The sequence below is a fragment of the Sphaeramia orbicularis genome, chromosome 16 (assembly GCF_902148855.1).
Source record: "Sphaeramia orbicularis chromosome 16, fSphaOr1.1, whole genome shotgun sequence".
NCBI classification, from domain to species: Eukaryota; Metazoa; Chordata; class Actinopteri; order Kurtiformes; family Apogonidae; genus Sphaeramia; species Sphaeramia orbicularis.
Window position 1 is genome coordinate 7,402,900 of NC_043972.1, and position 23,936 is coordinate 7,426,835.

General features: G+C 41.9%; 2 protein-coding genes across 6 annotated transcripts in view; both read right to left on the reverse strand.

Annotated features, from left to right (window-relative positions):
- Positions 1-793: 793 nt before the first annotated feature.
- On the reverse strand, positions 794-8,929 carry LOC115435325 (protein LYRIC-like). Its single transcript, XM_030157652.1, has 13 exons — positions 8,205-8,929; positions 7,876-7,995; positions 7,182-7,263; positions 6,718-6,894; positions 5,792-5,842; positions 5,500-5,640; positions 4,924-5,007; positions 4,763-4,831; positions 4,495-4,640; positions 3,827-3,943; positions 3,527-3,634; positions 3,248-3,383; positions 794-1,744 (listed from the first exon to the last, which is right to left on the reverse strand). The coding sequence occupies exons 1-13, from the start codon at positions 8,532-8,534 to the stop codon at positions 1,680-1,682; spliced, it is 1,626 nt and encodes a 541-aa protein (XP_030013512.1). The 5' UTR covers positions 8,535-8,929; the 3' UTR covers positions 794-1,679.
- A 649-nt stretch (positions 8,930-9,578) lies between these two features.
- ubr5 (ubiquitin protein ligase E3 component n-recognin 5) overlaps positions 9,579-23,936 on the reverse strand; it is a 28,219-nt gene continuing 13,861 nt past the window's right edge. Inside the window, exons 23-58 of one of the 5 annotated variants that reach the window (XM_030157649.1) lie at positions 23,770-23,921; positions 23,462-23,557; positions 23,135-23,258; positions 22,917-23,014; positions 22,433-22,590; positions 22,122-22,213; positions 21,871-22,017; positions 21,622-21,740; positions 21,387-21,513; positions 21,114-21,243; positions 20,835-20,995; positions 20,281-20,520; positions 20,016-20,139; positions 19,672-19,783; positions 19,454-19,585; positions 17,835-18,092; positions 17,462-17,730; positions 17,019-17,230; positions 16,663-16,896; positions 16,270-16,343; positions 15,996-16,168; positions 15,266-15,379; positions 14,649-14,866; positions 14,421-14,541; positions 13,679-14,024; positions 13,429-13,516; positions 13,188-13,332; positions 12,825-12,955; positions 12,576-12,636; positions 12,215-12,393; positions 12,047-12,131; positions 11,795-11,950; positions 11,235-11,348; positions 11,003-11,147; positions 10,807-10,892; positions 9,579-10,339 (exon numbers count right to left, since the gene is read on the reverse strand). In XM_030157649.1, coding sequence (XP_030013509.1) covers positions 10,127-10,339; positions 10,807-10,892; positions 11,003-11,147; positions 11,235-11,348; positions 11,795-11,950; positions 12,047-12,131; positions 12,215-12,393; positions 12,576-12,636; positions 12,825-12,955; positions 13,188-13,332; positions 13,429-13,516; positions 13,679-14,024; positions 14,421-14,541; positions 14,649-14,866; positions 15,266-15,379; positions 15,996-16,168; positions 16,270-16,343; positions 16,663-16,896; positions 17,019-17,230; positions 17,462-17,730; positions 17,835-18,092; positions 19,454-19,585; positions 19,672-19,783; positions 20,016-20,139; positions 20,281-20,520; positions 20,835-20,995; positions 21,114-21,243; positions 21,387-21,513; positions 21,622-21,740; positions 21,871-22,017; positions 22,122-22,213; positions 22,433-22,590; positions 22,917-23,014; positions 23,135-23,258; positions 23,462-23,557; positions 23,770-23,921 — 5,434 coding nt within the window. In that variant the 3' untranslated portion in view covers positions 9,579-10,126. Of the gene's footprint in view, positions 10,340-10,806; positions 10,893-11,002; positions 11,148-11,234; positions 11,349-11,794; positions 11,951-12,046; positions 12,132-12,214; positions 12,397-12,575; positions 12,637-12,824; positions 12,956-13,187; positions 13,333-13,428; positions 13,517-13,651; positions 14,025-14,420; positions 14,542-14,648; positions 14,867-15,229; positions 15,380-15,995; positions 16,169-16,269; positions 16,344-16,662; positions 16,897-17,018; positions 17,231-17,461; positions 17,731-17,834; positions 18,093-19,453; positions 19,586-19,671; positions 19,784-20,015; positions 20,140-20,280; positions 20,521-20,834; positions 20,996-21,113; positions 21,244-21,386; positions 21,514-21,621; positions 21,741-21,870; positions 22,018-22,121; positions 22,214-22,432; positions 22,591-22,916; positions 23,015-23,134; positions 23,259-23,461; positions 23,558-23,769; positions 23,922-23,936 lie in introns of all 5 variants that reach the window. The other 4 variants (XM_030157648.1, XM_030157647.1, XM_030157645.1 and 1 more) reach the window with 4 other exon arrangements.

A 23,936-nucleotide genomic window follows, 5' to 3' on the forward strand; every position in this document is an offset into this window, starting at 1 on the left:
CATGAAATTAACTTAAAATAATGTGTACAAAATAAAATAAAAATTCTTTAAATTCTCATACCATTGACTGATATTTTTTCCTAAAAAGCCCCATTTTAATATTGCAATATTTGTTGTGTGCATCTTACATCTTGCAAAATTCATGAAACTTGTAGAAGTTGTAGCGGCTTAATGATGATAAAACACCTACAGGACACCATTATATTATCTTGAAGGAATATCTGTTCACTTACATTACATAGCAAGTTACCATAAAATTTGGAGTAATGTGATATTCATTAATACATTTCAATTGTTTTAATTATTTTCTCTTCGTTCTCTACACAGCAACAAGATAAGTTAGAATTTTTTAGTTCAAATAGGGTGTGTGCTTTTATTCTTACGGAAAAAATCCCTTACTTCCTGTCAAATGGTGGTAAATTGCTCCAGCTTGACACGACTGTTTCTCATCCAACTGATAAACACCGGAGCTTGTGACAGGCAGAGGGGATCAAACCCATGATGTAATGCAACTGGTCACTTCCAGAATGTTGGAGAAAGCTGAAATGTAACACTTAATCTAGACATTACAGGTGAAGACTTAAAAAAATAAATAAATTTAAAAAAAATCCCAAAAGCTGCTTTCTTCCTATATTAAGTAACTAGAATACTGGGAATTTAGAGCAGTAAGCTTTATCATTCTGAAATGTTCTGACAAAAAGGCAAATTTGGAACCTTATATTATGGATCATTGAGAAGGTGGGCTTCAAGCACAAGACGCTGGTTGGTGCAGTAAAATACTTTCTCATATAAGTCCAATTATTAAAAAACTGGCCTTTATTTAGTCTTTTTACATATGGCTTTAGCTTTTCTTTTATTACAAACAGGTTGTACAAAAGATTCTGAAGACTTTTGAATCAACCACAGGTGGAAAATCATGGAGGCTGATGACACTGCGATGGTACATCTACGATCACAGGCTCCCAAATGGCCGTGGTCACAAAGCAGTCACAAATAGAAAAACAGCAAGGAAACCGTAGTCGACACACTGCGTTACAACATCAGACGAGGGACATACCGGATGATGAGAGTTGATGAAATGTTTGTAGTTACACATAATGTAGAAATGTGATTCCCTTTTACTGTATTTATGTCACAAGTGTTTACACCCTGTGTTACCATTTCACCTAAAGGCAGTCACCTCTGCACCATCATGGCTCACAAATGTAAGAGCAAAATAAGACCGCAAAGCAAAGGCCAGTTCCATGTTACGGCCCTGTGTTCTATGTCCTGATGCAATTTGAGCGTTTTCTTTCTCTGCACAGTAATCTCCAGTCATTGGCCACCACAACATCAAATTTTCTTAACATGATCAGTATTTTCTACATCTCTAATTACTACAATACAACTCCTTCAGTTATTTGATTCAGTGAGATTAGAAGATAGAATCAGAGTATCAAATGCATACTTAAAAATCATTAACACCGCGTTACATTAGATTGCACTGCATCTAGGTTCAGTTTTGAATGATCCGACGGCTGACACTCAACGTGTAGAAAAGTTGTTTCGTTTTCCAGACAGTTTTAGGTTAAGTCCATCATATAGACCTTGGTTCAAAGTTCTTGTCACAAAAAGGTGTTGCATAAACAGGATATGAAGTCTTTTGCATACAGAGGTCTGCAGATTGGACTCATGTGGTCTCATGTCTCTCGCCTTGCCTTCTTCTTCTTTGCTGGTTTTGGCGCCTGGCTCTCCTCAGGTTTCTCTGTGGAAAAACAAAAGGGGGAGGGGGGAGGTTAGTCAGAGAGCTCTGTAGACAGGTGATTCATTATGAGACATTTGAGTGGCTGAGTGCAAAGAAGAGATATCCCCTATTAACGCGACTAAAGATCTGACGAAAGTTGAGGCTCAGGTTTTGAGTGTTGGTTTGACAATAAAAGATTCACATCATTTCATAGTATGCACCATTGTTTATTTGAATGAACACATTTTATTATCATTAAAGCAAGTCCACAGTACAAATACAGGAAAGACATCTGCTTGAAGGAAACACAGAGGAGTCACCACAACGAAACAGGCTAATTCTGAGCAGGAGAATGACAGTTCTCTCTGAGGAGGACTTACTTCGGTCTCATGGACATGGTTTGGTTCTGAAAAGCCTGACACAGACCAGAAACCTGTATTTTAAGTCATCTCCAAAACAGACAAATGTCGTAGACCTGTTGTGCTTTTAGGCCTCCGTTTCTCTGCTACTGGAGTTCAGAACAGTTCAACTGCATTATATACATTTGGGTTTCATATTTTCCACCCATTTCAGGCCTGTTTTTATTTTATTTTTTTTATTTGTTTGCAACAATAGCTGAAAAGTATTGTGTCTACCATTTTGACATTTAAAGTGGTTCTAGTTTTATATTCCAAAATTTCTTCAATTTTTCCAATTTTAGATGCCAGCCGGTGGAAGTCTGCTACCAGAACACAGTTAGGAGCAAAACGACCAGTAAATCAATGCCATGTATCCACAGACTGAATCACTCACTGAATAAAGTATAAAGTTCATCATTTCTACACATCTGTATTATGGTATCATCAGGATACACCTTCAAATAAAATACCACCAGGTCTTAATATTACCAAGTCACCTCTGTTTTCTGTACAGTTTGTATTATCAGTAGCTGAACTAAACATCTGTTTGGAATCCAACAAACAAGGTCAGAACTGTCAGTTTAGCCTGAGCTGTGGATAAGCAAATGGCAACTTAGCAAAGATAATAACACCCCATAATCACTTTCTACCCTTACCCTTAATTATACCCACATAAGCCTCAGACTCAAACTCACCCATGTAGAAGAAGCACTGTCATTTCAGCATCAAACTCCATTCTTTTCATTTATAGCTGAGTCCAGTGGTGATATCAAAAGGTAGTACTTGTATTTTTGATCTCTTTCTTTGACTCTAAAAGTTGTGTCGAACCAGTTTTCATCCTCAACTTGATCTTGGTTTAGTTTTTGTAACTGAGATACTGGCAGATCGACTCAATACTGCTTCTAGTGGTCACACACACTCAGTGACATGACAGTAGTGAATAAATTCAGTTCATATCTCTACAATATCCAACATCAAACTGTCAGAACTCTTCTCTAAACACCCTAATTATAATTTCAGATCATTCTGAATTTTGCGAATAGAAATATCACAAAACCCTCTTTAAGCACCAATATTTCATATTTAGAGGTAAAAACATTCAAAATATGCCCACAGATGTTCTTACTTTGTTGCGTTGGAGCAGGAGGGTTGTTCTGCTTGGCAGTGGGCTCTCCATCAGTTGGCTTTAGTGGCACTTGTGTGACAGGAGGTTTCTGGGATATGTTGTCCTTGGTCCTCGTCACTGGTTGCTCCAGTTTCACCTAAAGAGGAAAAGCGGTAATTCAAAGAGCTGCATATGTAAGAACTACGTACACAACAGTAGGAGCAGTTGTGTGGTCTACAAAGAGGAGAAACCCTCTCAGAAGTTCTGCTCTGATCTGGTTCCGATATTGACACTCCTGACCTCAACAGCAGCTGCCTTGATGGGCTGGACGGCAGCAGTGTTTTCCTGAACAGGTGGCTGCTTCTTTGCTGAGGCTGCAGGCGCTGCCTCCTTGTCCGGCTCCTCGACCTTCACAGAAAACAAAGGCAAAAGCGATTTACTTAAGCTTGTCAAAAACTGAAATTCCTATTTGGCAAACTTCTGCTCTGTTTTCTGCAGGTCAGTGGTTTTCATCAACTACTACAATTTCAGTGAATGACAGGTCATTTAACGCTCCCTATTTTTTGCTGCTGAGAAAAACTCCATTTCATTTGCAGGTACCTGGCCAAGGGCCCCTCCCTCTTCAGCTGCCTTCTTCTTCTTCTTTTTCTTCTTTTTAGTTTTAGCTGCCCCGTCTGCCAAGGTGTCTCCCTTGTCCTTCTCATCTTCTTCATCATCCTGTACAACAGAAAAAAATTTAAAGAAAAATACAGAAAATGACTGAATGTTTGGACATTCTGGATTTTGGTAAATCATTACATAGACCTCAGACTGAAAGTCATACCCTGTAAACGTAATCACTATTCATAGTTCAAGATTTAAGTCTTACTCTGGCGCCATCTGGTGATACTAATTAAGAATAACAGTAGCACAGACCAATAAACACACTGATAATGATATCATACGTTAATAATCACACTCAATTAGTTACGTAAATGTGCTGAGAATGAACTGTGCAGTCCTAAGGGGAGGCCAGCTACAATAAATGGGAGAGTGTGTGGATGTAGTGTTTAGGTTTGTAACACTCTTAAAATAAAACCATAACCCTGAAGAGGCTGCATGCTGAAGTGGTGTATTCTGCTGAGTCACAGCTATGAGCAACAGGGACACAGTCATGAGTGAACCAGGACAGCTGTTCCAGGGCCCAAACCCAGAGGACTCAACAATTACTGGATTGTTATTTTTTTAAGTTTTTACCAAAGTTTCATCCCTGGCCTGGTCGTACTTACAGCTGCTCCGATCAGCAGATTAGTGCTGGCTGGTTCAGAACACGGTGGCTCCTGAGGAGGAGTCGGCTCAGGAGAGGGCTCCTCATAGTTGCCCCAGACCTCAACAGGGGCGTTCCAGTCCGAACTGGGGTCAACTGAACCACCGTCTGGAAAACCAAAGCATCCAAGTTAGAAGATAATCACTACAGTGAAGGACTATTGTGGGAAGAAAGTTCTGTGAAAGTTAAACAGAGCTGGATAAAGACAGAAGGCTGTGTGTGATCCTTACTGAGGCCAGACCATTCGTCATCGACTCTAGGCTGACTCAGCCAGGCCATGTCACCGACAGGCTGGGGCTCTGCAGAAACACAGGACAGCACCAGTGTAAGGGACGCTTAGGAGAATACTCACTTTACCAGTTTACATCCGTCATTTACAAGGTTTTCTTACCAGTAGTAGGAACTCCAAGTCCACTGAAGGAGACCAGATTTAGATCAGTTGGCTGCATCCCAGTCTTAATCACAGTCCACGACCCTAGAACACACACGCATGACAGCTCAATAAAAAGTTTACCAGATTTAAGACACATACTGTCCACACGAATTTGATGATGCGATACTAAATACAACTTTATCTTGCTACGTCTACGCGTAGCAGCTTTTTCTTTTTGCTCGATAAATTCTGACCAGGCAGCACAGTTTGCCAGTTGGTTTTGATCTGTAGTTTTGATACAATGAGATCAATACAAAACTTTTTCAAAAACATTTTTAAAAGCAAGACTGAATTTAATGCAGATTAAAATTTAATCCTGCAGAAAAACAATAAAATTAAATTACAGCTCAAACCTAACTTTTTTTAACCAAGTGCAAATAATTTTGATCAATCTCTTGATGACAGTTTACAATAAACACGAAATAGTATAGGATGAAAAAATAGGAGTTCTTGACAAATCTATTCAGTCAACAGTGCTGACCCAATAAATCTCATTATTGTATCATTTCTGCATTTCTGAGGTAACAGATTTACCATCAGTCTCTGACTCCCACAGTGATGCCGTCTCTCGGTTCGATGTCCAGTGTGCCATCTGTGGGGCCACAGTTTGAGGAGGAACCTTCATGGCCACGTCAGTCACAGCAGCATTTACTGCAGCCGGTTCACTCCTGTTAACTAATAGACACACAGACATTTGATACTAAGATCAGGTTGGCTGCACATCCAATATAGACTAACCCAAGGAGCATGTGAACTTCAAACACCACAACTTAAATGGCACAACAACAAATAAATCACTGGATTATTAATTTCTGCTGACAGTTACCTTTAGGCACAACAGCCTCCACTTTTTCTGGCTTCACTTTTGTGGATTCTCCTGAGAGGACAGGATGAATAGGTCAATATGTTAAGTACATGACTCATACAAGCCTGTTTGTGAACTAACAAGAGACCTATCACTTGAGACTCGCATTCCCCTATTTATAGTGAGCTCATCCACAAGAGACCAACTGAACTTAACAACAGACTACACAGAAAAACACTAATCTCGCTCTCTAGATGCCAAATTAGGCTGTTTATCAAGAAGGCCTGGAGCTTTTGTATGTACATATACACACCAAAAGAGACACAATCCCCTGCAAAGATGGGCCATTGTCAGTGTGGTTATACTAGGTTTGCATTTTAGTTTAGTTTTAACGTTCCTATTTTAGTGGTTTTTGTCCTATCAGATAATTGTCAGGGTAAAACTCAAAAGTAATTATTAGTAAGTACAGTGCAATTAAAGCTCTAATGTCATCTTTAAAATCTTGGCATTAACAGCTTCCGCAAGATAAATAGAAAAGATGGGTGCCAGACAAACCTAAAAGATATCACAAGAATTTTAGTTCATTTCAGTTTGTAGCTACACAGTGCCCTTCCAGTTATGTCTTTTTTGAAGCTTAGTTTTCATTTCCTTTCACAAAAATGTTCTCTCACAGTTTTCCTTACTTCTTTTACAACAGTAACCTCATTCATCATAATACTTCGAGGTTTCTGCCTGTTAAAAGGAAGTTTTTCCTCGGCACAGTCACAAGTGTTTGCTCCTGGAGGATTCTGTTGGGTTTCTGTAAATTGGCTTAGAGTCTGGTTTCGACCAACTCGATATGTAAAACGTCATGAGATAACTTTTGTTATGATTTGGCACTATATAAATAAAATTTCATTTGATTTGACACAACAAAGTTAATCACATAATGCATACAACTTCCTCACCTCCTTTCTTCTTCTTCTGTGTTGCCAGTGGGGGGGTCGCAGTGGCCTTGGGCTGCTCTGGGGGGGTGCTCACAGGTGTGTCCCCGCCTCCAGGACTCGCCGAGCCATCGCTGGAACTCTTGTCCTTCTTGCGTTGCTCACGCTTCTCCTTGTTGCTGACCTTGGTTTCCCACGTGCCTGAAAATTAAGAGTGAGTGTGGGGTGTGGAATTAGTTGCAAAACACCACAAAGGGTTTATTATGGGATTAGTGAGGAAATATGGAATGGATTAGGCAAGATGGAGAACAACAGGCAATGTAGAGACTGTGTTCAGCAAAAAGGGTCAGACTTTCAATTATAAGTCAAATTCTAACAAAGGTCACATTGAATTGCATGAGAGAATACATACACAAGCCATTCATTAGGTAGAATACAGTATAATAATGTGTCTTAGATGGTAAGATTCTGAGTATAATAACATTCACCTTCTTCTGGTTCCTTGCTATCTGTAGATACTGGCTTTGTCTCCTTTACTGCCTGTTTGGCCTTCTTCTTAGATTTCTTTGACTGTAAGAAGACAAAACAATGGGCACTAAGTAAGAAAACTTCCAGGGAAAAAAATGCCCTGCAGTAGTGAGAATGAGTATAGAAAGAAAGAAATGAAAGAGAGAAACTTCACTTTGAAAACCTAAAAGTGGAGACACAAATCCCAGGTATTCTGAATCATGGACAGTCCATCAAACCAGCATGTCCAAACCACATCTATTTATAAGTGAAACTACACACTGTCCACTCCAAGGGTTAGAAAATCTGTTACATACCACTATTGTAAACATTTCCTTGTGTATAATTGTTTTAATAAAGCAAATGTAGGGCCATAGGTGATGTTAATGTGTGGTATCTTATAAGATTTCAATGAAGGCCTGCTTCTTGTGTTGCCTTCACTCAGGAGTCATCCTTCAGGACTATGCTGCTTCTGCAGGTTTAGAATTGTAACCTTACACTGCCAGCTGCACAAGTTACATCACTGCAGTATGACAGTGAGGAAGCATGGGGGTTTTCATTCATTGAAGAGGATTCCTTAAATGACTGACGCAGCTGCCAAGCAGAGCCCACTCAAAAAGTACAGAGACAAATAAAGATGTCCAGGCTTGCCAGCTCTATGGTACAGTAAATTACCTCTGCAACCTTCTCGGTCTTGACTTCTGGTGGGGGAGGCTGGTGATGTGGCACTATCTCTTCAGACACTATGGCTTCTTCCTGTGGCTCAACCACAGCTCTCCCATTTGGCTGGGCTTTCTAAAATGAATAAATTAAGATTAGATGTAGAAAGTCATGAAAAAAATTCCTTCCGTGTTCCTGTGAGGCAGTGTTAAACATTACCCATGTCAGACATTACCCCAGTGTAGTAACAAGCTACAGCTGTCAATGGGGCATTAGCATGACAGCTAGCCTAGCTAAGTGTAAGGTTAAGAAGCTACAGACCGGTACAGGCTCATTCCCTTCACCTTTTCCGCCTTCTTCTTCTTTTTCTTCGGCTCTTCTGATTTGACTGGTTTGCTAACACCTCTCTTAACCTCCACCCCGTCGTCCGAGGCGTGTATAGCGGGGCGTTTCTTGAACAGAGTCCGGCAGGCTGAGGCCCACAGAGCGACCATCAGCACCAGCCCGGAACATGCCGCTAAGAGGATCACCCATGGCGGAATAAGCTCAGGCTTCAGCCGCAAATCCACGCCGAGCTCGGAGCGCAGCCAGTCCAGCCCTGTGGATAGGAGTTCGTTCAGGCGGTTGGAAATGAGCTTGAGCTGCTGAGAGGCCGCGTCCTGCCACTGCTCCATTTCTATTGTTTTTCTAACAGACCGATTAGTCACGCTTTGCTTGCTGCTATTAGCCGCGCTAGCCTGCAGTGCTAGCTAAAAATAACGGGACGAGCTCGACATTATGGATAACAATAAATGCGTCCCCTCCTCCGCCAGCAGCATCGGCCTAGCTAGATAGCCAGCTAGCAAACTACCTATCTACCTAAACCCAGTAAACTTCCCTGTGACTAAACTAGCGAGCTAACTAGCAGAGCAGCTAGCTGATACCATCCTCAGATAACCGTTAGCTGACCAGCACAATGCGTTTAGTTGAGTGTGACCGCGGTGCAGCAGGTTCACCTCATATGGCTCCGTTTTGACTGGTCGAAACGCGCCGCCTTCCCTGACGCTGGGGGAACGGAGCTTCCACATTCGACATCACACGCACAAAATCACGCGGTGCGATTTCCAACCGCAAAATTTGAATGAAATGTAACTGACGCACTAATGTGATTTATGCTACGCTCGTGTAGTTTGGTTTTGCTTCGCTGTTGCAATAATAATTTCATAAAGCATGATTGATGGAGATATAGATATTTCTACTGCATTTGAATGCAGCACTAAAGGGCGGGACAGATTACACAGACTCAAATCAACACCAGAAATTAAGGGTTTGTATTCATGTTTAACATAGTGTTATTTCCGGGGATAATGTGCAACGAGACGGTCGTTCATAGGAAATAAACTCCAATATGATGGCGCGTTCTGAAAGACACTTCATAGATTCTCAAACTTACAAAAGAGAAATGGGACCAATATTGTTTATACTACCATAAATTAAAAGCTAATTAAGTGTCCATATAATATCCCTGTTTGCATTTACTGCACCCACTGGGCACCTGGAATGTGATTTTTAACAGACTGAGCATTGCTGCATTAGATTCACTAAATACTGTATATCAAAATAATACTTGTTCCATCAAAAGTAGGTTTACAGAACTGATAGTCAACCTACTTATGAGTTTTACCAGAATTATTCAACACTATGTAAAACAAGACACTTAAAAATTAAAACCAGACAAGTTATTTGCATCCAAGTTTATTTTGAAATTCCCTACTCCCCCTGTACAAGAAAAAAGGACTTTCCACAAAGGCAGCAGTGAACTGTCAGTCAGTGATAGTACTTTTCTAGGGAAGGAAAAAAAAAAAAGATAATCACAGTGTGTCTTCATCTTTTCTTCTTTTAAATATTTCTACTGCTGTCATCTTTGGCTGGGTTTCGGCAGACAGTTTTCTGTCAAACCAAATTCCTGGGAAGCAAAGGTTTAAGCCAATAGAGCAGAGCTGGGGGCTTTATATTTTACAGTGCCAATACAGGAATGTTCTGGACCGTATACCTCTTCTTCATGAACACAAAAAACCCCAATAAAAATAGAAATAAAAATAACAAGCTGTTTGTGTTCACAACACAAACAAATATTACCGCCTGGGGAGATAGCGACAGTATATCGAATTTCATAAAATTGTATAGACAAAAAATAAATCTACAAAAATGGAGCTAGGTAAATATTACACAACAGTAAACATGTTTTTTCTTTTTTTCCTTTTTTAAATTGTTTTCAGTCGAACCTCTACACAAAACCAAAATTCTTGGTCTTAATGGCTAGCAGGAGTTTCTGTTTGAGTATTTGTTTTGAAGAATAGAGTGGCACGTAAAGACGCGAGATGCACGTGTTGGCCGTGGGGAGGTGCTGGTCGTCTGGAGGCCGGATGGTGATGGAGGGCATCGGCTGAAAACCCTCCTCACTGGCTGGGAGAGATGGACTGGAGGTCCAGAAGTACACCTGAGGAGGCGGAAGAGGAGCTCAGTTACACTTTAAAATCGTGTGTGCTGAAGTTTTTTTTTTCTAGCATTCATACCAGATTGAAAAGGAAAATGGCTTCCGTGACCCAGAACAAAGCTTTATCAAACACTGTTTTTCCTTCAAACTCATAAAAAAAGGACACATACAGTATGACTTTTGTTCAGCTCTAGCATAAATGTTCACTGTGGGTGGGTCAGCGTGCAAATGAATGAAATCCAGCTGGAGAGAGAAATCAGAGAACTGAAACCTGACTGAAGTGCTCTTGGTTTAATTTTTTAATTTCCAATTAATACAACAGATTACTCATTGGTGTCTTGTGTAAGAAAGTTGTGCAACAAAAAGTGTGTCAGAGTGGAGTGCATGGAATTTATTCTAATACTGGAAGCACTGAGAACCACATTCATGGAAGTTCCTTGTTTTTAAAAAAGATCGTCTAAGACACGTACCAGATCCTGCCTCTCAGTCATACTCATCTTCTCAACTATGGACCAAAACCAGCGTTTAAACTGGAGCAGTTTATCTGCATTTTCCCCTGTTGGATGAACACAAGCTTTAGTGTGTAACAAAAATACGCACAGCCATAAATGTCGACAGGAACAAATGAAAAAACTGTTCAGAGAACATATATACAGTACAACATACCAGACTCATCATTGAAGGAGGTGAAACTAATGAGCATTTGGACATTGACTTCTCCACAGCCATTGACAAGCAGCCTGAAGTCCTCAGCAGTCAGGTCTTCCAGGGCGTTCTTAGGTAGAACATCCAGTAAACCCTTCCTCATCGCCTTTAAAACACAAACAGATTAGCATGAATGCATATTCTGCTCTAAATGAGAAAAAAGCCCTGACATGTTTTCTGGTTTCGGACTCACATGGAGAGGCTGCTCAGCCACTACCAGCATTCTGTGCTCGGCGTATTTCCTCACATACTCATACACGTTGAGAGGAGTTACAGGCATGTTGACCCCCCCAGACAGAAGCTCCACCTGGAACAGGGACAACAAGGTTTCAGCAATCTGAGTCAGTAACATGAACTGATTATGGTAAATTTTAATCTGAAATCTGACTGCAATAACTGCATAAATGTTATAATTGGCAGATCAACAAATTCATAATAAATCCTGACTTCCGGTAAGCGTTCCTAATGGATGTCCTCCATCCAATTTCATGTTCAATACCAGCACATTGTGCATTTTTTTCCTAATACACTGTTATATACAGTTAGGTTAGAGCAACTGCCAGATGAGGAATTTACTTTGATCAGGCTCTGGTAAAATGCTTTCACCAGTGAGACTACATACTGTTGTGAAATCGGGAGATAAATACAAAACCAAAGACTAACAGCGTTCTTAATGTTCCATTTCAGAAAAATAGGTGTAGTGTCTGAACAGTCTAAACCTAGTATTGTGACAATGATGACGTCGGCCATTACCTGTCCAGCCCCCTCCTCTTTGCAGAGGTCGATGGCGAAGGCCAGGTCCATGGCAGCAAATACTGCATCTGCTTCCCCAGCCTGTGAATGGCGAATGAGCTGCCGCAGACTCTCATACATGACCGGGTCAAAGAACGCAAAGTCATGCCAGTTCACCTGAAGTAACAAAGACAGCAAGCACATTCAGAGTTTTGTAAGATACAGAGTTACACAAGAAGGATGATCAACACAAAAACAGTGTCCTTTTCTTACCTTCCTCCCAAGCAGCACTTTAATGACATGTCTGTTCAACGTGATTGGACAGAGTTCATTCTGCAGCAGACACAACCCCAGTATCCTGTAAAGAAGATGATGCACCTTTGAATCCTTTGCTATTATGTGTCTTCTTTTACTGTGTCATATACAAGGACAAGTCATTACCTGCCAATGTTACGGAAACAGTTCAGTCTGGCCTCTGTGTTCTTGCCAGGCCGAGGAGAGTAGAAGCCTCGTTTTCCTGGCTGGTAGAAGAGAGGAGCGTTGTCATCACCATCATCTGGGTCATCCAGCTCCATGTCGACCACGCTGCGAGTTGAACCATGGCGCTTACGGTTTTCCTGCTGCTGTAGTTGCACATAAGTAATGAGAAAAATTCAAGAAAGAGAGGTTGTTTACAAGCGGCATTCATGATGAACAGGTATCAAAAAAGGAATACATGGCATTCGGAGAGCCCAGATGTTTCAGGATTATGAGTTAGTAATTTAGTTAAAAAGTACTGAGTGTAAACCGATGTTTTGCTTACTTGTGCTTTCTCTGGAGCCTCCAGGAGACCCAGGTCCAGTATACTGTCAGCACCATTTTCCCTGTGGAGAAAAAGAGATTAGTTTATAAAGATGGCTTTAAGCGTTCATGATATGTCATGATTCGTGGGGTTCAGTGCCAAAATCATTTTGATGTAGTTTAGAGTGAATCACTAAAACTTGAACACAACATAAAAAAAGAGGCAACGATGTGTCTTTGTTCATATGTTGAATCCAGTATTTTTTTTTACCTTCCATGTGCTATGAGAAGCTCCATGGCCTCTTCTACTCGGGCTCTGAGGGAATCTTCGCTAGCGAGCAGCAGCAGCAGCTGGGCAGGTGACAGCTCCAGCAACATGCCTGTGATTTTACTGGCAAATGCCTGCCAAGGCAAAGAAACAATTGGTCTCAGAATGATCAAGAAAACAGTAAATTCTTAAGAACTCCCTAATGGTCTTCAATCATTCCAGTCAGATATTCACTATGTAAACAAACAGTGGTCTGAGTAGTTACAGTGGGAAGTCAGTGTGGTTAATATTAATACTCAGGATGTATTGGCCTGTTTTTGATTCAATATTTAGTTTTAATGCTGTAAGTTTCAGAAATCCTATTACCGGCTGCATTGCATGAACGCGTGGGTAGAGTCTTTCCCCCAGGGCTTGTCTGTGTGCAGGGAGGGGGTCGGGCTCATCACTGGGGTTTCCCTCTGACGAAGGCCTGAAAGGCCTGGTGTCTATGGACAGCTGTCTCCTCGAGTCTCTGTAACACACAAACACAAGTTAAGAATCAAATCAAAGCTGGTCTCTGGTGACTGACGTTATTTTTAAGGGGGAGTCTACACTAAGTAAAGTGTACCTGTCTCGGTCTCTCCGAGATCCTGCTCGAAGGCCTCCACTTCTTCTCTCTCTTTCTCTATCTCTGTTCCTCAGTCGCTGCATTAGATCTACACATCAAACACAACAGGTTGACTTTGAATGTCACTTCTTTCCTGTAAAATATCTGTTTTCTGCATGTGATATCTGCTCTTATCACAAAATACCAGTAAACATTAACAATGAGGTTCTATGTATTGTCATACTTGAATTGTAATCGTGATGACACGTACTGCTGGCCTGCATGCCCTTGCTGACACTTTGTACACAGTCCAGATTGGGCAGCTTATCATTGGACAGGAGGGCCAGGGCGATGGCTGTGTAGAAGCTGCGGGCTACGCCGCTGCCTTCGCCTGGCTCATCTTTGAAGGTGACTTTCACTCGGTGGACGGCCATGGGTGTGGTTGTGCAGCGTCTGCCAAAGTGCGTATTTAACTGACGCATGGTCTGTTGTATTAGCTGGTCCCGATCTCGATCCACCTCCAGGGCCAGGTCACGGGACTGCAGGTTTCTTAGCTTCTCCATCTCCCGGCGGAATTTGGACTCTTTCACTTCAAAGCCGCCAAGCTCAGTGAGAATCTAAAATACAAGAAACTCAATGAAAACCTGCAACATTAACGTTCTCACATGACAGAGATTCAGATCTCAATGAGACCTGTTTAAATATAAGATTAAATATAGTAAATATAAAAGTGGGACTGGGCCACTTGCAAGTTCACTTAAGCTGATTTTACTCCAGTGAGCACAAAATGGTACAAAATCAAATATACTTGATGAGGAAAGTGGAACATTTTACAAATCAAACATTATCCTCAGGAATTACAGACTACGGAAGAAACACAAGTAGATACTGTAGCAGGACAAAGACACCAGGGGAACGCATGAGTGGTTCCAATTCTTCTGGGCGTGTGTGTGCACGTGTGCATTTGTGTAACATTTGCAGAGAGTTTGGTAACGGAGAGATGAAAAACATACCGATCCAGGCTCAGCTCCCACATCCTCCATAAAGACACGGCCAAACAGTTCCAGTGAGAGACGCCAGCGGCCCAGTAGCATGTCATGTGAAATCATCATCCCCATGAAGCTACAGTGAGGTCTGGGCAAACGCAAGAAACAACACGTTAAAGATAAACAAACATATTGATGCATAGCGTCAAGTCTTTGTCTTAATATTGAAAAGGCATACGTGGATTTGGCATTTACCTAAATGATGGGAGGGGAGGTCCATCGCTCTCAGTGAGGCCGATCTCGGCGAGGAGGGTGCTCTTCAGCTGAGCGGCGAGGTCGTGGGGTGAAGGGCCGGGTTTTGAAGCCTCCAGCTCCTGCTCCGCCAGAGACTGGTTCTCAGGGCTCCGCTGGCCAGTTTCCATACTCATCACATTCTTCAGGTTGGCTGAGTACGACATCTTAGTGGGCAGGATCTGTTTGAGGGCAGTTCAGAGTTTTTCTTTAGTAGCATGAACACATGTAAGTGTTAGATGATGACAGTGTGGTGATTAAAGAATGGAAATATGGAAATGGGACACAGAACACAGGCTGTGATCCAACATCCACATATGATTGTAAGCAGAAAAGACTTTCCAGTAGTGGCATTATTTATTCCTATTCAGAATCCCCAATGCTCTCTAAAACACTGAAAACTATGAATAGGACATAATGAACCTGGATATTTTTGAGATAATTTGTTAAAGTGCAGTTCCTTCAGAGTTTATATGGCGGCAGTCATTTGTGGATATTAGAGCACAGCTGCCAGCGTGTTTGTCCAGTGAAGAGGGGTGGTATACCTGAGAAGGGGAGGGGAGAGAGGAGCCCATGTTTACCTCCAGGCAGTTCCTGTCCATGCTCGCCTCGGCCAAGCCTTTGGTTGCCATGTACGAGGAGGAGTACAAGCCCTGAGAGGGACGGCCGAACAGATCCTCCTTCCTGGCATTAGGCTGCGAGGCGAGACAAAACAGAGACATTAACATTTTTTACTGTGTAGTCAACTGACATCTTTCACTTTAAGTCACACAGCTGTACAACCAACCCTGTTCAACCTGTTAAAAGTACCAACTATGGGTATCATCAGGGCAGGAAAGAGAGAATATTTCCATTTCATTATCCAATAATACATGATTTTTCACCAACTGCCATAGTAATGGTACAACTTGGGAGAAGAACACAGAACAAGTTTCGTTACTTCTAGGACGATTAAAATTTTTAGTTTCACTATATTTTACTTCTGCTGTTCTTGTTTAAGCCAATTCATATGGCTTTTATTTTAACCAATTTAATTATTCTAAATCATTTTAATTGTTTGACAAATTTATCTTTTTTCCAATTACTTTTTTATCGAAGTTGTTAGTGCTTTGATTTTTTTTTTATATATTACAGACTTACCTTTTCATCATTTTACCCTTATTGTTACTTGTCTACAATGTAAATGTGGCTTTTACCTCAACATATTTTTCGAGATTTAATAAAGGCTGAATAAATTAACAGATACAAAAAAAAACAAAAATGTGGAGCGTGGAAGCAGTGGGGAGTCATCCAAGAAGCCAAAGCTCTGACCTGCAGGAGGTGGGGCTGGTCTGCAAGTGGAATGGCCTCAGCTAGAGGGACGTCGAACGGGTTGGGTGGGATGCAGCCCAGGAAGGTCATGGAGTCAGAGCGACGGAAGAAGGGATGGTTCTGACCAGTTTCAGCTGGAACTGGGTCCTCGTCTTTGTCCTGCAGAGTTGAACCTGCAATGGGACAAGCAGTATGTTAATCGGTTCTTATAAATATTTACACTATTAACTTTGATTTACTAGATCCCTTTGTAAACCTATTTGATGTGACTTACTTTGATTTGTGTCCTCATCATTCTCATGCTCAGAATCCTCATTGTCCAAACCCAATTCCAAAATCTCACGATTCCTGCAAAGGAAAGATAAAATGGTTAATAAAAGTCAGAAAGGCCCAGACAACTTTTCTTGCGGTTTGTTTTGTAAGATAAAATAATGGAAACAAAATTAGAGAAACTGTGATTAAATTCAAGTACCGTAAGGAAAAGAAAACATCTAGTGATTTCCACTGACTATCAGATAAATATGAAGGTACTTCAGGTTAAACAGTAATTGTAGAGGAATATGTGGAAAAGCCAGAGGATTAGTTATAATATGCAGCCTCTTAATAATTAATTAATAATTCTCAGTTTTTTAATGTGAAGGCAGCATATTGCTTCATTTTTAGTCACCTCTTTCTATCCATCTGTGGGGTGTCCAGAGTAGTCTGTTGGTTCATGGCCTTGATCCAATAGATAAGAGCCTGGAAAACGTAAGCCACGTGTTTCAAGGAGCAAACGTCCAGCACAGGAAGCACATCGGAATGCTCGTCATTATGGGAGCGCATTAATGACAAAGCATAGTTTAAGAAGTCACCGCGTGCTGACATCATGCCTTGACGAGCTGTCAGTAGAGTGGCCGCTCTCCTGAAATAAAAAGCACATAAAGCAGTGAGAACATTTCTAACATGACCAAAACAGGCCAGTGTAGACCTGGACGCAGCACTTCTTGCAGCGATTCTTCTTTCTATAATGGTCTTTTCTTGTACCTTCGTCCTTCTAGGGTGCGGAGACTAGCCTCTTCCCGGGCAGTCATGCGTTCCCTGCGAGCTGAGTGCTGGGAAGCGTGGAGGGGGTGACTGGGGTGGCCGGGGTCTCCAGCAGAGGAGAGGGCTGACCCATATCGCAGCTGAGCCTCGGTGGAATCCATGATAGACACCATCCAGTTCCAGGTGGGAATGAGTTTTTCTTCGACGTAGTTCTGGTTCAACACAGGATAAAACATTACTTTCTTACTCAAAAAACTGTCAACCACTTCCAAATGTGATGGATACCATAAAGTTCAACTACAGTTTAAATATATATTCATGTTAACATAAGAGAGATTTGGTATGATCTAATCACATTAGTCAACGTAACATTTTTTTATATATATTTTCTGTATTAGTGCCTCAGTAGAACAGTGCACTTCTGTTAAGTTCCTATGTCATACCTGCAGGTTGACTGCATCCTGGTAGGTCAGTTTTACGGCAGCAGGATACTGGGAGTAGACCAGATGGTTGTACTTGGGAATGAGGCTCATGAGGTCTGAGATCTGTCTGATGACGATGCTGTAGGCCCGGGCCAGGCTGCTGGCAGATGTCAAGTAGCTGCTGGAGTTGCTGGCCTCCAAAGCAGCTGCTGCTGCAGCTGCACTGGAGCTAATTGCACTAGAACGACGAAGGTTGGTAGGGTCGATGTAGATCAGACCTGTGGAGCTCGCTGTGGAAAACATATGTAACTTAACATACGCCATCTCTGTGGAGTTCATCATCGGAATACAACAGAAAATCAGATCCAAACAGAGGAGATGAAGTCTCACTGACCTGCAGGAGTGGAGGTGCTGGAGGGTGTGCTCCCAGTGGCCCGTTGGCTTGGGGTGTTTCTGACCGCCCACTGCATGGATCGAGGGGCCTGGGCTGCGCTGTTGGCGTGGGAAGCGCTGGTCGTCCTTTCCAACGGCTCATCCAGGAGGAATGTCTCCTGGTCGACATCGTCACTCTGGCTGCTGCTGCTGTCGGAGTCACTGGAGTCATTGGACTGGGAGTCATCCTCTGAAAAGAAGGCAGGGACACTGCTGGCACCTTCAGGGGAGAGGAGGAGGAATCAAGAAAGAACATCAAGGGGGCGTGTTTAATCGGTTTGTCAACTCATCACCACATTGTCCTGTTTTGTCTTTCACATCAGATTTATCCAGGCAGGAGTGCGGGTTAGTGAATCACACCACTACAAGGCCAAACAACACTAATGAGAGTGAAAACGGTGAGGCTGCAAGTCAAAACAACAGCTGCACTCTCTGTTGACCGACTGGTTCTAAACAATATACAACGCAAAAAGTTCAGTGTGTAACATTTACTGAAATCTAGCAATGACCAACTGAGCATCCCCACCTTCAGCTTCTCCATAGTGGCTGCAAAAAATACTAACATTAGTCAGTGCTTGGTTTGTTTAGTCACTGTGACATTAATAGTGGTCCACAGGTGATATAATGCACCTTTACACTGGATGCCATTCACAGGAGGAAGAGGAAGTACTGTTGAAACATGAGACCTACTGCCTCTGGAATTACTACATAACACAATGGACATTATGATCGTGAAGCAATGAAAACATTATGAATATTATGTTCCATTTCTGTAATTATAGCCTTCTAAATCTTACACACTGAACCTTTTATTTTCTATTTTATTGCTTTTATATTATTGTACATTTTATATGAGAAAACCCAGCCATGTCTCAATTGTACTCGATATTCTGGGTAAGGGATGTTCTGAGCCATCTAAAACACATGTTTTAGATAGCCAAGGAGAAAAACACAACACCATTTTGGGAAAAACTACAAGTTGATTAGTTTGTTATTTGGAAGAAAGAACATCAAGGGTTTGTAATGGATAGTATTAGTTAAAAATGACAGACACAATAAGAGTGAAATGTGAGAAGGGGACAAACTGAAGGAATTCTCAGCAGGAAACTGTGTATGCACTTTGCAAATTCACTCTTCCCTGACATCTGTATATGCATTGAAGTAAAGAGGAGCTCATACCAAAAATAGGAAATGCCAAGGACACCCTACTGCCTGCAAATGAAATACATTGGGTGTTCAGCCAAGGACCATTTTGTCTGCTGTTCATTAGCTCTCCAAACATAAATCCCCCACAATCCGAAATGCTGAATGTCCTAGTGATTTTTTTTTTTCAGGGCCGAATTAGTCTGTAGTTGATGGAAAAAAACAGTGCAGCAAGATAGAAATTTCCATTTGGTAAGCAGTCGGTGCTTAGAAAAATTTGCAAAGACTTCAGTTAAAGGAGGTCAATAAGACAGGTAATCACATTTCCACCAAGCACTACATAGAAATTAAAGAGAATGTTTTATGAAGTTAAGTTTTTGAGAAAATCTACACTTAAGTATAGACTACAGGATTAAAAAATAACCTCTGGGGACCAACCTGCTTCAGAGCCAGCCGTGGCTGCTGTGACGACACTCCTGCGGCCGCTGGCATTGTCCTGATTACTGTGGTTACTTTCACTGTCGCTTTCCGTTTCAGCTGCTGCCAACAGATCCAGCTCCATGTCGCTCCCTAAAGAAAAAGAGAAGTTTCACTTACTGCTAGCTGGTACTTCTGGCTACAGTAAAGTTTCTTTAAAAAATGTGTTGTGTGCTCACCATCTTCATCATGCTCATCATGTTGCCCTTCTGCTTCAGCGTTTTCCTCTCCTTGTTCCTCTTGATCGTCATGATGGTCTTCTTCACCGGCAACTCCCTCCACAACTTCAACCTACATGAAAAATATGAAACAATCATATCTTATAATATGACCAGAGGTACAACAGTTGTGAGATTCTGACCTGAAACTAAATACAGTAAAGTCTCAGTGAAAGCTTGTAGTGCACATCCTGAGCCAATTTTAGGAGGCATCACATCCTATTTGCTACCTCTCCAAACTGCGATGACTCACTTCCATACAAAGTTCATTATGACCTGAATGATTTTGTAATGAGGCTCCCTACCTCTTCCACATCTGCTGATACGATGTCATCCTGCTCTTCATCTCTTCCTCTGACAGGCTGGGACTGGCTGCTGCGACGAGGCTGGGGGTTCCTGATGATATAAGAGGCAGCCGTCTGGCTGGAGCTGGAGGGAAATTAAACACAAGAGCCCAGAGTCATTATATCCAGTGAATACGAAATCATCCCTCTCTAAATACCAAGCTGCGGATGCACAAAATGCCACCAACTGGCATAAGTTTCTTCCTGACAGGAGGGTAAAACTGACCTGCTGGACTGATCGGGTGAGGGTCTTGGTGGCAGAGGCTCAACAGAGAAGAGCTCCTCGCTGCCCTGAACAGCATCGATACTGGTGCTAGCCAAAGTAAAAGGTGCTGTAGGTCTTGCAATACCCATTCTCACTGGAACAATCAGTGACTCTGCGACATTACACAGTTCCTCCACAGCGTAGGGCAAAAGAGCCTGGAAAACTCGCCGACATTTCCCAATGGGCTGTGGGATAAAGTTGCTATGAAGGAAATTGAGAAAAGACATTATCAGCACTGCATCAGCATTTGTTTCAGGTGAAAAAATGATATTAAACCTGGCCAAAATGGAGTAATACCTCAAGATACAATGTACTTGTCAAGATTTTCTTTTAAACTTTACTTTAAAGCTTAAACTCGAATTATTCAGCTTCTGGAGGGGTCTGAATCAAAACAGCTGACAGATCAAACCTCGACACGCAGCTATTAGTTTAGGGGTGGAAAATAAAAACTAAACACAGTTAGCACTCCGAGGCAGCATGGCATCAATAAATAGCCTGCATAACTGAATTCTTACTTTTTCTTCTTGGATGAGGCCATCTCCACACTGAGGATGACAAATACTCGGGCTACAGAGCGCAGGAACCTCCTGGTGACATTGACGGCCTCCTCTCTCCGGCCGGGCGTATACTTGTTCTGTAGCTCCTTCACCAGTGTACCCAGCAATGTATCGATAAACTAATGAAGGACAAGCCAACCCCCCAATCATTAGCATCTCAAAAATATTTGGTGCGATACCAGCAGTGAAAGAGGACAATGCATGGTCGTAGGTATTATCAAGCTGAAGTGGACTTACAGTGATGTCAGGGGCACACTTGACAATGAGGCAGTGAGTGAAACAGTCAAGGCGAATGGTGCCGCTCTGCTGGTTCAAGTAAACCTGCTCTTCTGGCAGGAGGTGGGCAATTCTGCTGCTGGCACTAAGTCTAACAGACAAGACAAAACTCAAAGTACTGTTTGATAAACAGGAATAACCACACCAACCCAGATATGATATATGGCAATGATGTATATGTAGGAAAAAATACTGAAGTAGAAGATGTCTGTCTAATGTGACGGTAATACATACGGGTCTTTGTTCTCCTGAGAACCAAACATGATCATAGATTTGAGGGCATTCCAGTCCTGCAGGACCCTCTCCAGAGCCAGCTGAGCAAATCGAGGGGGTTCCAGGTCATGATCTGGCATATCAGAGTCTGAAGAAAAGGAGTGCAACACTTTGATTGATTGCAATTCTTTAGAAAGTTGAAGTCTGTAAAGAGATGACAAGATTACATATTTTTTTAGTAAAAATATGAACCCACCTTCTGCATTAGCTGCCTTGCGGTTCCTGTCTTCTCTGATACGTGGAGGACGGTACTGACAGTGTTCAACACTCTGCCTGGCAACAGTCTGCACCAGGAACAGTAAAATATGCTCCCCTCTACAGATGAGAAACAAAAATACAAGATATAAGCATAAATGAATGGTATAAAACAAATCATATGCAATATACTTCAGGTTTGCAACATAGATAGTCTACTAAAGAATTAGACAGCTAATCTAAGTCTTACCTGCTGTTTGGTGTGGTGACCAGGTTAGTGGTTGTAAGTAACCTGTACAGCAGATCCAGGCGGGCAGCTTTCTGTCCAGCAATTAGTGTTTTACATTTACATTTCTCCCAACAGTCACAGTAAGCTGTAGGGGAAGTCCTCTTCAGCCTGGAAAAAACAGTTAGACAAATTTATCACAACCCATTCAGTCTTGTTTAAAATTAACACCAGTGGCAAAAACAAAACAGACAAGACTCAAAACTAAGACTTACTTGCAATCGTGTCCTTTGTGGCATACTCTTGCACATTCAGTGCAGCAGCAGAGGGACTCAAGCAAACCACAGGTTCGACACTCAAAGATATCCTGAGACAAAATCACAGCAGTGGTGTCAGTTTTTAATTAAACACCATAATGGAATTTACAAATAAAACACTGGTGTAGAGTAAGTGAGTGGAAATAAGTGAAAATAGTCCAAGGTTAAGTTGTCAGTATAGACAATAATGCTCACTACATTGTTGACCACTTTCTCTAGAATCAATTAACTTTCTGATTTTGACTGTGAGGTTATCACGTTCCTCTGACCTGGTTAATGTGCTCAGCTCCTGTCCAAGTGAAACTACAGGTGTCATTGCAGCAAAGAACATAGAGGGGCGAATCATCTGGATTGGTCCCCAAGGGGCAAATCATTTCCATGAACACGGAGTCTGCATCCTCTTTCTCTGCAATGCCCGGATCACCCACTGCAAACATTAGCAAAAGATCAGATAAGAAGAAGGAGGAATGCCAGACACAACACTATTAGTTATTGAATGCAGGGCAGTAAAATAGATCAGGTTTCACATGACTCATAGATAACCTCCCGGGTTTCTACTGTTACCAAACCTGTTGAGATGACAGGAATCTATTCAGAGCAAACCTAATCCCCGACTCCCTGCCACATTCATTCTGAATGTTGAAATTCATGTGTAGAAAAAGCACATAACACACGGGGACATATGCAAAGTTGGCATTTAACTTCACATCAATAATAACCCAGTTTTAGCAGAAAGCCGAGTTGTTGTCTTACCCTTGGCCATTTTCTGAGCAGCCTCTAGAACAGTGATGGCTGCTGGGTAGGCTCTCCCACTGACGGCCAGCATAAAAGGGGTCATTCCACGGGCATCCCTGTCCAAGCAATAACAAACTCAGACTAGCAGGCAGAGAGGCAAATCAGCTAACAAATGTGGTGAATTGAATAATGTAATGCACAAAATGGCATTTGTAATATGAAGATGACAAACGTACTTGGCAGAGAGCAGCTCCCGTAGGTGTGGCCTCAGAACTACACTATCACACATCAGCTTTAAGATAAGGTGAGCGTTGGCCTTCCTGTCTTTAGATTCAACCACAGACGGCTCTGTGGATGGACCTGCACGTGTGAAAATCAAAGCAGAATTAGAAAAAGAATTAAAACTAATAACCAACACAACCTCCACTGTAACAAATGATATCATAGTTTACAATTTAAGGAAGTGTAATTTAAAAAAAAAAAAAAGCTGTAATGCTACAGCCATGCAGGTTTAAAAGAACATACAGCATTTTGATTTCACTGAATTGTTTTGTCATCCTTACCCGGTATGGTAGAGGTGCTAGGTCCCTGACTGTTCCCAGTGGAAGCTGTGGTGAGTGACCCGACAGCTGGTGCTAAAATGAAGTCAATGTCACCATCTGTTGATGAAATGAAACCACAGTTCAGTATAGTATCAATACTGTTACAATACACCCTATTAAAAGGACACAGTGAGTATTATCTACACAAAGGAGTGTTAAACCTTGTATTTCAAACTTAAAACTATGGCAATGATAGAGTCAGTCTAAACAATTCACATAAACCAGATCAGATAATTCTCTCTTCTGAAGTCTAGTTAAAATCCACTGACCAGGGTCCATGGGTGGGGGGTCAGGGACCCAACTTGGTGGGGCAATGGGTGGGGATACAGGGTCCTGGTGGTCACTGGAAGATGGTCCAGACTCATGGCGGCCAAGACCTGCTGCTCTTAAAGACCTCCGCATCATCTCCCTCAAACGAAGCCTGGACACAACGCAA